Raw genomic sequence first — 12149 nt, 5'->3', positions numbered from 1 at the left:
GGGGAGTCATAAGTCAAGTAGATATTTAGCTGGCCCCCCAAAAAAAGGAGAATGTACCAGCAGACACCCAGCTGTGTGTGTATTCGTGCATGTGACCCAATATTTGTGAACCCTCCAGTCGGTATTCAAACTGCAATTGCATAATCCATGTTTGTGTGAAGTTGGATATGCGTGTGATGTGTGCACATTATGTGTACACTTATTTGTGCTCGTGTTTACTTGTGTCTCTCTGCAACATGCACATTGCATGTTACTGTGTGTATGCAGTACATGTGCATGTGTGTGCTTATTTGTGTCTTAGCTTGTTTGTGTGTGTGTTCGTGCCTGAATGCATGTTATCCAGGTGAATGGTTGTCCATTAGTGCATGTTCGCTGTGTTTCTGTCTCTCTGTCTCTCACAGTGCAGTGTTTCCAGTGTTCAGTCATGCAGAGTGACTGTGTGTTTCCTCTGCATGCTTTACTAAACTCTGTCTGTCTGTCTGTCTGTCTACCCGCCCGTGGGCTGGGTGCCAAGCAGGGAGGCATTGGGTCCCATTTTTACAGTCTTTGGTATGACCGGGCCAGGGATCGAACCCTGACCTCCCAGTTTCAGGGCGGACACTCTAACCACAAAGCCACTGTCTGGTTATGCATGTGATGTGTGCGTGTGATGTGTGCACATTTATGTGTACACTTATTCGTGCTCGTGTTTACTTGTGTCTCTCTACATCATGCACATTGCATGTTACTGTGTGAATGTATGCAGCACATGACATGTGCATGTGTGTGCTTATGTGTGTAAGCTTGTTTGTGTGTGTGTTCGTGCCTGCATGCATGTTATCCAGGTGAATGGTTGTCCATTAGTGCATGTTCGCTGTGTTTCTGTCTCTCTGTCTCTCACAGTGCAGTGTATTCCAGTGTCTGTCTGTCTGTCTGTCTGTCTGTCTGTCTGTCTGTCTGTCTGTCTGTCTGTCTGTCTGTCTGTCTGTCTGTCTGTCTGTCTGTCTGTCTGTCAGACAGACAGAGACCATCTCTCCTCTGCCCCTTTCTCTCTCTCTCTCTCTCTCTCTCTCTCTCTCTCTCTCTCTGTTGGCAGAAATGTTCTTTAATTTCCATTAGCCTCCCCCACCATGTTCTCAGGCTGGTCATAGTCTCACAATCAGAAATCTAACCATCTGTCTGATACCCCTCTGGCTGCTGACAGCCCAAGCCGTCAAGTCTCTCTGACACAAATTCTTACTGTTAAATTAACAGTCGTACTGTGTGCAGCTTTATCGTAGCATCAGTGAGTCATCCTGATTCAAACAGATTATATTTTTAATTGAGTGTTATCAGCCTAAATTTTCAGTTATCTCTTCTAGTCTAATCTCATACACTGTTGAGGGTTCTTGTGCATGCTCTAGAAAGGCACTGCAAATACAATTCATTATTCATTATTATTCACTGACTCGCACATTCACAAAGACAGATCTGTCAAAGTCACACTATTCACACTTGCTGCTTGGTTAATTCAGGAAGCATCTACAGAGTGTGTCCAAATACAAAAAGTACAACTGTACACCACCCCCGCCCCCTACCACACCCAGAGTGATTGGTAGAAGCTGTACTCACCGATAACAGGAGCCCGTCTTCGGTATAAGGCGACGATTGGCTCCAAGAACCGGCAAGAAATCAAATAAACAAGGGGTGTGTGTTTGTGTATGTTGGCGGGTGTTGGTTTGGGCTTATAGAAATGCATGTTTGTTGTTCTGACGGACAGTTGCTTGTGTGTTATTGGGAGATGGTGTCGTCGTCGTGGCTGTGGTTTAAGTCCACTACCGTTGTCCCTCGGAGAGAAGACCCGGCCATGCCCTCCGCTGATGACGCTTGAGTGTTTTTACTGGAACCTCCCCCTAGAAGCAGAACACGAAGAGGTCACACTACTAGGACTAATATATCTCCTCTGACATTGGAGAAAATCACTGCATTTGACCAATATTGGTATACTATAGTATTACGAATTATTCACAGAGTAATTACAATTGATGTAATAACTAACGACTAATATTTTGTAAGCCACTGGAGTGCCATATTGGAATTTCCTTATGATCTCTATACTATTTATCAAACATTTTTAACACTATTTGAACACACCCTATACACTTTAAAAGTATATAATATAGCCCTACAATGCTGTACTTATTTACAATGTAGTTTTACTTTTACTGGAGTATATCACATTTGCAATACCTTTACTTCTACGCTACATCTCAGAGGCAAATATTGTACTTTTACTACACTACAATTATTTGAACATTTTAGTTACTTTGCAGATATAAATTATTATATTATAAAACATACATTAACCACATTAAACCTATTTTATACCTAGGCTATTTGAAAATAGCCAATCTACAAGCTCATTTATGAGCTTGTAGATCTGCCATTTTCAAACATTATAGTATATTTACTTTTGGTACTTTAAGTATATGTTGATGCAACAAATTTTTTTTTTACAATTTTACTCAAGAAACATTTTGAACACAGTTCCTTTACTGTAACAGAGTACTTGTGATATGGTGGTGGAGTATACTTCTTCCACCACTGCTGGTGTTGTTACCTTGGCCTCCTGAAGAGGAGGAGGGAGGGAGAGCTAACACCCCCCCTCCCCCTCCCCCTCCGTTGGTCTGGGAGCAGACGTTGGCGTGGCGCGCCACAGCCTTCTGCTTGTAGTGGTTACTGTGGAGCTTGTACTTCATCAGCAGGATGAAGATGAACACCAGCACCGAGGCCACGATGATCCCACCGATGATGATGATCATGGTGCCGCCCAGGAACTGTGGGGTGGAAGGGGAAGTGGGTGGTGGTGGTGGTTAATGGATTGTGATTGGTGGTGGTTGAAGGGTGATGAGTGGAAGGTGGTGGCGGATCGAAAGGGTTGAGGATTAGGACAGGGAGAAAGAAGACTAATCATTTGTTATAGCTAACACCTGGTGAAGGTTTTTACACTGCACTGAAGTGCACAGTGTTAATTTAACTCTCAGAATTCATACATTCTTTGAGTTACATTCTTTGAGTACATTTTTATCCCACGATTTTGTAACCCATTTTTCACCCGGTGCCAATTGCCTAAGCTGGGTCTGCTCTGCCAACCTGGGAGATCCCCAAACTGAGCTCATGCTTCCTTCAATGCATGAGGAGTGAGCAGGCAGGCCGCTTCTTATCATCTGACAGGACACGCCCCCCAGCGCCCACATCCCTCCCGGTGGAAATCAAACCCAGGGACTTCTAGCTGTGAGGCGAGTGCTACAGTCTGAACCCAGGGCCTTCTAGCTGTGAGGCGAGTGCTACAGTCTGAACCCAGGGCCTTCTAGCTGTGAGGTGAGTGCTAGTCTGCGCCATTGTGCCCCCAAATCCATATACAGTACATTAACACTATAAGGATTCAGCTTTTTAACATTTACGTGCATCCGGGTGATCAATTTCAGTCACCTAGTGCTATATCAATACAAATTCAATTCACATTTAAAAGCACCCAAGAAGCACAGGCCTCTAGTTGGATGACTTAAACGATAATGATTATATCGGCAGAGCAATTAATGGGCTTTGCAAGTCTTGACACAAAGTACACCTGGTGCTAGCATTTTATTTTGCACAATTCTGGCTGTGTGTCCTAGCTGAGCTTACCATAATCACGATAATCTACCAGTAAAACGCCTGAGGGTGAAAAGCAGCAGACTATGTCCGAGCGCTGGTGCTTTGGAATGGGGGCTCATCATCATACCTCATCTCTCATCCTCATCTCATTCCGGCCAATCAGAATTTGCGTCCTCATCTTCGCCTGCATTGTTTGTGTTTACACGAACACTCAAATGTTTAGGATAAAGTTTATGTTAGTGTATAGCATTACGCAGAAGCAAGGATTGAACCCGGGACTGCCACTCGCCAGACCAACGCGCAACCTACCGATTGGCACGGCTGTTGTGGGTTGGTTCTTGGCTGGGTGCTACATTAGCACATACACCAAATAAAAATAATAAATAAATACAATTAATAATAAAAAGCTCTCTCTCGCCTCTCTCTCTCTCTGTATATCTGTCTTCTAATGTTTTAGATCTGCATGTTATGTACCGGTAGTATTTATACTATGAATGTACAAAGAGAAGAGGAAGAGAATGTCACTTCTTTAGCCTGGAGGGTTTTTAGGCTTTCTCCTTTCACATTGACCTTGAATGTGGTGGAACACCATTTGAAAACCCATGTCCTATGGATCACCTAAAAAAGGAGGGATGTTATACATTATGTTTGCTTGTTATAGATATGGCTGTCAGGGAATATTGCTGACATGCCTGCATCAGGAATGCCACATCAACTCAATGCCTGAGGATCTCGACAATCAATGGGAGATCTCTTTAGCTCAAAAGCACACGAATGCTCTGGGTTAATTGTCATCACGTGACCAGAGTGCCCCAGTTTATACTACCTATTCCGTATAAATCACTCCATCACTGGAGACTAGTGACAGGAATTGTGACACAATTTAGGCAATTTAGCAGACGCTCTTAGCGACTTACAAGTGCAAAAACAAATGGTCACATAAGTAGAGTGAAAAGAGCGCAAACAATGTAGTTCTTCAAAGAACAGACAGACATAGGCTACAGAAACGTATGTGTACAACACGCGCAAAGCACACGCACACTAGCCTGGAAACCAGACGAAAAAATCCATGAATCAGTGACGGCTCCAGAAAATTGTGACAATAGGGGGACTAGGTGTATCGGGGGCTGGCTATTCAATGCGGGGGCAAATTAATTTTGGTTTACATTGAAGTCAGTCAATTGGGTTTGTGGGGAGGGGGGCTTAGGGGGGGCTAAGCTTCCTCCAGACTAGGGGGGGACCCGGAGCGGTCCCTGGTGTGAATTAGGTACAGACTCAGTGACCACAGTCTTGCGATCAGTGAGCACATGCAGACTTGCGATCAAGAAAGGCCATCATAGGCAGACCTGTCTCCCAAGAGAAGACACTATGCACCCACTGCACACAAAATGAAGTGGAAACTGAGATACATTTTTTATCTGTCTACTGTACCAAGACATCAGAGACTCATACTTCCCACAGATTTTGAAAACATGACTAATGATAATGACAAAACACTCCCATATCTGCTGGACGAAGTACAACAATGTGCAAACACAGCAGCAAGATGCATGAGCTGCTGTAGGAGAAGGATATCAAGTGGAACACAACCACCCTAAAGATTAATCCTTGTATTGTATTCCTCCACTATCTGCTACGAGTGATCTTAGTACATAGAAATTGATTTATTGGAGATATTATACATATTGTACATACATTTGGTTTTGACTGTATTGTTCCACTTTTTGCTTTGGCAATGTATGTTTTGCCATGCCAATAAAGCCCTTTGATTTTAATTTAATTTAATTACATTTCGCTCACCCCAGAGTTGTGGGTGACCAATCAGAGCTCACAATTCAAAGTGAGACTTTTTTGCTGTAACATTGGAATCTGTTTGTAACCGCCCCTTGGAAATTAATCTTCCACACCCAGAATAATATCTGCGCAGTGATATTAGTCATGCCAGTGCGCACGCACGCAGTCATACACGCACTCATGCACGCACACACACACACACACACACACACACACACACACACACACACACACACACACACACACACACACACACACACACACACACACACACACACACACACACACACACACACACACACACACACACACACACGCGAACTGACCTGGTCTCGTATGGAGTGACAGCGTCCATACTCTGCTTCTGTGCTGAAGGACACACAGCCGACCAGCTTGGTCCCGGTCAGAGCTGTGACACCGTCGTCGTACACAGCCAGCACACACAGCTCATAATCCCTGGACGACGCCAGGTCGCTCAGCAGGAAGTACTTGTGATTGGCCGGGATCATCCTGGACGGGGAAAGGAGGTGGGGGGTGGGGGGTAGTGATGAAGACGAGAGAGATAATAAGAGAAAACAACAGAACAAATGGTGGAAGAAGTACTCACATTTGTTACTGAACTAAAAGCAGAGACAGAGTTACGCAAACTGCGTTCAATTCATGGGGCCAGTCCAATGGCGGCTCCTCTACATACAGTAGACTTCTATTGAGAATGGGGACAACCAACAATGTATTTCCAACTCCAGCTTGTCTCAGTTCAGGCTGTATGAACAGCACTCGGGCGCTCGTTGTCTGCCCCCTCAATATCGTAACTCTTCTATTAGATGGCTCTGACTAAAAGTATCAATACTGCAATGTGGAAATGCTCAGGGGCGTCAGTGACGCGTGAGGGGTAGAGTGGCCGGTATAGAGCAGCCATGCCATGCCATGCCATGCCATGCCATGCCATGCCATGCCATGCCATGCCATGCCATGCCATGCCATGCCATGCCATGCCATGCCATTATATACCATGTATTGACTTGACTAGGCATGACATGACTTGTACCATAACCATTCAATGAATTAACCAAGATGCCCTGGAAGTGTGCACCCTGATCTACACATTTACAGAGTGGAATACACACACAGACACACAGAAATAAAAGCGTTGCAATAATTATCCGCCTTCTCCCCCCAGGTTCCTTGTTTATCTGCTGCAACTTGCAAGTATAAACAAAATATGAGTAACATGACAAAAACATTAACAGAAAGTGCAATGTTCTGGGGACGGGGGCATTGGACCACTTCCCACATCAGAAAACAGGCTCAGGAGTCAGGGTCTATGGTAGTGCTAGCTAGCACAAAAGGAGAAAACGATTGAGAGAAGGGAGAGAGAGGAGCAATGCAGATGAGATGAGAAGAGGACAAAGAAATCAGGAGAAGATTAGATAGATAGATAGATAGATAGATAGATAGATAGATAGATAGATAGATAGATAGATAGATAGATAGATAGATAGATAGATAGATAGATACTCACAAACAAACACACACACACACACACACACACACACACACACACACACACACACACACACACTCTAAAAGTCTAGCACCTTGCTCCAGTACTTTTGCTCGAGAGCTGTTGGAGCGTGTCCTCGAAGCCCTCCAGTGAAAGGGCAGATGTGAAGTTGTTAGCTACTTGTGTTTCCACTCCCATGCACTCGTACCGAGAAATGAGCTTTCCTGGCTCGTCGTGTTTCTGGAGATGAAGCCGTCTGAAAATAGGCAGCTTGCGTGTCACGGGGCTTGTGCGTGCGTTTGCTCCCAACCACGGCAGGCAGGCGGGCAGAAAAGTAATTTGCACAAAAGGCTGTGGAGACATTTTGAGAACCGCAAAACGTTTTTTTTTTTTTTTTTTTTTTGCTCCAGCCGATCGTTCCCTTGTGGTTGAGCGGCAGACAATTCAATTACTATTCCGACTGATTTGAGGAGAGACTGGGTGGGCGGCGGGGCAGAGTACAGGTGACGGAGAAGTGAAAGAGAGCATGAACGACGGAGATACACTACTGGTAATGTGAGAGGGAAGAATAAGTACAGCAACAGAGGAAAGGAGAATGGAGGAGAGCAGAGGGTTAGAGAGCAGAGGAGAGTAGAGGAGAGGAAATAATGATTAGGAAAAGAGAAATGAGGTAGGAGTGAGGGGGCAGAGAGAGAGAGAGAGAGGGAGAGAGAGAGAGAGATATATGCCGAATTGACAATGATACCTGAAGCAGAGGATCAGTGTATCACACACACACACACACACACACACACACACACACACACACACACACACACACACACACACACACACACACACACACACACACACACACACACACACACACACACACACACACACACACACACACACACACCTTATTATCCAAGACAAAATTCCTCTTTGGGAACTTTGATAAGGTCCTGACTGTAAATCCTCAATCGATACACCTTATTGATATATTCCTTAATATAGGATATAATACAACATTTGACTGACTGCTTCCATATAACTTTGGTTCTTCCATTTCAATCTCAAACCAATACTAAACCCCTAGATAGAATTGTTACAAGATACCACAAATCTTTTGTTTTATAGGGTATAGTTGTTCTCCGTCTTATAGGTATTTTTTGTACAAAGTTGTAATAAAAAATCACACACGTGTGAACTGAGTGGTGCAATTCCCCCCCCCCCCCCTCTCTCTCTCTCTCTCTCTCTCTCTCTCACTCTCTCTCATTAGAGTCACTACCCCTCTCACTGTTTCTGGCGCCCCCTACTGCTATTATTAAGTCACATACTCATGCTCACACAGACAGACACACAAACAAACAAACAAACAAGTACAAGGACATTGCAAGCTGGTTGTAGGAGTGGTTTGCACCACTCAAAAATGAAATGAAATGAAACCAGGGAAATAACATGATCATCAGGTATTATTAATGTATATAAGGAGTAAGATGTTTAAAAAAGAAAAGTGTAGAGTATTTGTTAAAATGTTAAAATGTTAAAATACAAAGGGAAGACATCATTGCACATAACAACCACACCAAGAGGTCTAATGAAGTACTCTCACCTGTCACCTGTTTGGCCAGCGGTTTGAGTCCTCTACCCCCGAAGGAGCTTATGTTCTTATAGATAGATAGAGATAGATAGATATGTAGATAAGCGATCCTTTTACGTGAATATTGCCAGACCGTTATTCAAGCGAAATGAATGATGTATGATGCTATAAGTTTCTGCGGAATTTGAATCTGCAAATATTCTAAGTGTGGCAGTGATTGCATCCTCGTAAACATTGATCCTCCTCTGGGCAGGAGTGCCCCGTGCCTCCATGGGTTTGGAATCCTATCGCAGGCCCGTTGTGCAGCACCTTTACAACCCACTTTATTCCTTCTACCTATAAAGTGAGGGTGGCGGTTGTTCAGGGGTAGAGTGGCCGGATGGTAACCGCAAGGTTGCCAGTTCGAACCCGGGCTCCCCCAGAGTTAGAGTCCTTGTGCAAGACTCTGAACCCCTAATTGCTCCTGATGTGATGGTTGGTGCCTTGCATGGTTTCCGCCGCCATTGGTGTATGAATGTGTGTGAATGTGAATGTAATGCACAATTTATGTTGTAAAGTGCCTTTACATAAAGTGCCCATTTACCATTTGCCTATCAGCAGGAGGTGCATAGCATGCATACATATCGCTGCTTGGCGACAGCATGCATGCATGCATGCATGCACACAGATGGTGTGCAGTCTATTGTAACACACGGGGACAGGGAGTAAATCACCACACCTGAGAGAGAATGGCGAATGAGAGACGTGTCTGCACGTGTGTGTGTGTGTGTGTATGTGTGTGTGTGTGTGTGTGCGCGCGTGCGTGTGCGTGTGCGTGAGAGACGTTTCCTCCATACGTGTGTACTAGGGGTGTAATGATATAGTAACTGCATCGAAAAATCTATTTTAATTTCAAGAATCGAAGTACTGTATATCGAAATGAAAACAGCAACATTGACTATGTATCCTGTATCGTATCGTATCGTTTTGAAATGCAAATAATCGGTATCGAATCGTTTTGCTATGCAAATTATCAATTGTATCAATACTACATTTTTTGAAGAAACAAGAAAAGTGGGGTTTAATTATTTAGTTTAAAATAATGTCAATGTATTTTAAATAGTTACTGTATCGAGTTCAAATCATTGAATCGTATCGTGTCACCATAATGAACCAATATCGTCCATGTATCGTATCGTCAACCATGTATCGTGATATGTACTGTATCGCTGTTAAAATGTATCGTTACACCCCTAGTGTGTCACTGTCCAGTCTACTCTTGTGAGTGTGACGTGCATGCCCAAATTAACTTGTGTGTTGTGTGCCTTCTGTCAATGCAATTTACAATTTAGGCCTTCAGCAGAGGCTCTTAACACATGAATGCATCTGTGTGTGTGTGTGTGTGTGCGTGCGTGCGTGCGTGCGTGCGTGCGTGCGTGCGTGCGTGCGTGTGTGTGTGTGTGTGCGTGCGTATACGTGCGTGTGCGTGTGTGCGTGTTATGTATTATTCAGCTGTCAGGCAGCACTGGGACAGGCAGGTCCTATTTATCTTCAATGGTTGTCGTAACAACGGAGCAGCGGTGAAGAGAGCACGTTAGACTTATAGTCAGTGGAATGTGTTCTGAGGGCAGCATTTAATTGCGTTGGTTCTCTATCAAACCAGGGTCTCGCAGAGCACCATTAGCAGCAGAGGCAAGGACTTGATGAGGAATCAGGGTAACCGTATCAGCCTCTTCATAGATGTGTGCACCTCCTCAAAATCATGTCCCTTGATGAAGGTATCATACTGTATATGACAACCAGCATGAAAGAGTTGTCCCTTGAGAAATACTCAAGCAGTCCCTGGACTAACACGCATTCAGCTTCCTCTTAGCCGATGATGCAGATCGGAGTTCCTTGATGGACATGGTGAGCTTCATCTCTGGGTGGATTTCGTATTCTAGTTGCTCTCTTCTGTCGAGTCTTATTCTTTAATGACTGATCCATATACCGATCAAAGCCCCAGGTGAGGAAGCTAGCACCCCTACCAAAAGTCAGAGAAGATTCTTCTGGCCACTTTTAAGAAATCAACCAAATGTTTTAAAACAATTCAAATATTATGAAAATCGGACATCAACTGGCTGGCAATGGCATACTGTTCTGGGATGTCCCAAATAGATGACCCCCCCAGAAACAGGGTGGGGGTCCTGAAATTTTAACCCCATCATTTTCTCATAGTTTGGAACCAAGTTCTGCAAAAAAAACGGGAGCTGTTTTTTTGACACCTCGTACCATCTACCGGTACTCAGGCTTATGTGAATACCCAGGACAGTTTTTAAGTAGCTTGATTCAGTATTTAGATATTTGATTTGACTATAACAAAAAAATCATCGCATGGATGCACTTTGGCTGGGACGTATCCTCAGTGATGTATCAGGGTTTCGGGTCTACCAACATTATAACCCTCACTCAGGCGACCCAGCTGGGGTTGATCAAATCCCGACTTACGTCCCAGTAGCTACCCTCGATCAGTCCATCACGGAATGAGCAAGGCCACACAATCCGTTGCTCCGGAACTACTCTGCTTGGACTGGGAGAACCAGATTCTGGTCTAGGACTAGGTCTCCTCCTAAGTCTCACCAGGTCCTCTCCTGCTCTCACCAGGCCCAGGACCTGTGCGTTGCACCAGACTCCCAGCACCAGGCACTTCATTCAGGAGTGGTGGCTTATAATGGCCCTCCTAAAGGCCTCACCGAGGTTTGTTGGGCTTCCTCCTCACGGAGGACACAGGCTGGGTCGCTAACCCACACTGCTCGCCCGGGTGCCGTCTACATTCCGGCTGTCACCCGTCTCTCCGGTGTTTTGATATTAATTTTAGCTGCCCTGGCCCCTTCCTATACACTTTAATTGCCCAGGGTTATTTAATCCATTAAATTATAGCGCCCAGTCGATTTATAGCAACGGAGCACTTTTACCGACGGACCGGATGTTGTTCCAGATGTGGCTGTAGCAGCTAGATGTAGCCAAAACACTCTCAATGCGATCGACAAGGTAAGAATAAATATATCGCGACTAGCGACTGGACAGCGGAGGGCCGTCTAACACAGGATATTTTTTTATAATTAGACGGGATGATTTAGATTGCGAGTTATTAACGTACAGTAAATAAATTAAAAAGGAGATTGAAAAACCACGGTATTACTAAGGCAGCATGAGTCACCAGAAAGCTGAGAGGGAGACAGTGTAGGAGAGATGAACAAATGAGGCATTATGTAGGAAAATGTGCAAAATAATAGAAAATATGAATAAGCTACTACTGTGGAAGGGTTATCATGTATTAATTTACTTGTATTGATAAACAATTTATATACAGTACTGTAGGTCTAGTTTTTCCCACCAATTTTGAAGCTCTGGCTCATGGACTAAGAACCAAAGAGAGAGACACTGTAGGAGAGACAGACATAAAGAAAGCTGAGAGAGAGACAGTGTAGGAGAGACAGGCTGAAAGCTGAAGTAAGACGTGATTGTAGAGAAAATGCTGCATCACTCTTGGCTTGTTTTTCATATTGATTATTACACCTCCACATTCTATAGGTATAGATGCCTGCAGGCTGTAACTCATTCACATGCATTATTGAAAAGTCCTTCCTCTGAACAAACATGTCCGCTATGATTGTATCCAGGGCACGCCCGTCC

General features: G+C 44.3%; 1 protein-coding gene across 2 annotated transcripts in view; it reads right to left on the bottom strand.

Moving 5' to 3' along the window:
- Positions 1-12149, bottom strand: part of LOC310864050 (leucine-rich repeat and fibronectin type III domain-containing protein 1-like protein) — a gene marked incomplete at its 5' end in the record, with an annotated part of 48429 nt that overhangs the window by 10651 nt on the left and 25629 nt on the right. For both annotated transcript variants that reach the window (XM_083772592.1, XM_083772593.1), the window contains 3 exons: positions 1591-1871; positions 2579-2795; positions 5736-5919. In XM_083772592.1, the coding sequence (XP_083628718.1) occupies positions 1750-1871; positions 2579-2795; positions 5736-5919 (523 nt within the window). In that variant the 3' untranslated portion in view covers positions 1591-1749. The remainder of the gene's footprint in view (positions 1-1590; positions 1872-2578; positions 2796-5735; positions 5920-12149) is intronic.

The sequence above is a fragment of the Protomyctophum parallelum genome (genome assembly GCF_964188405.1).
Source record: "Protomyctophum parallelum genome assembly, chromosome: 9".
In the NCBI taxonomy this organism is placed as follows: domain Eukaryota; kingdom Metazoa; phylum Chordata; class Actinopteri; order Myctophiformes; family Myctophidae; genus Protomyctophum; species Protomyctophum parallelum.
This window is presented reverse-complemented; position numbering and strand designations above follow the sequence as displayed.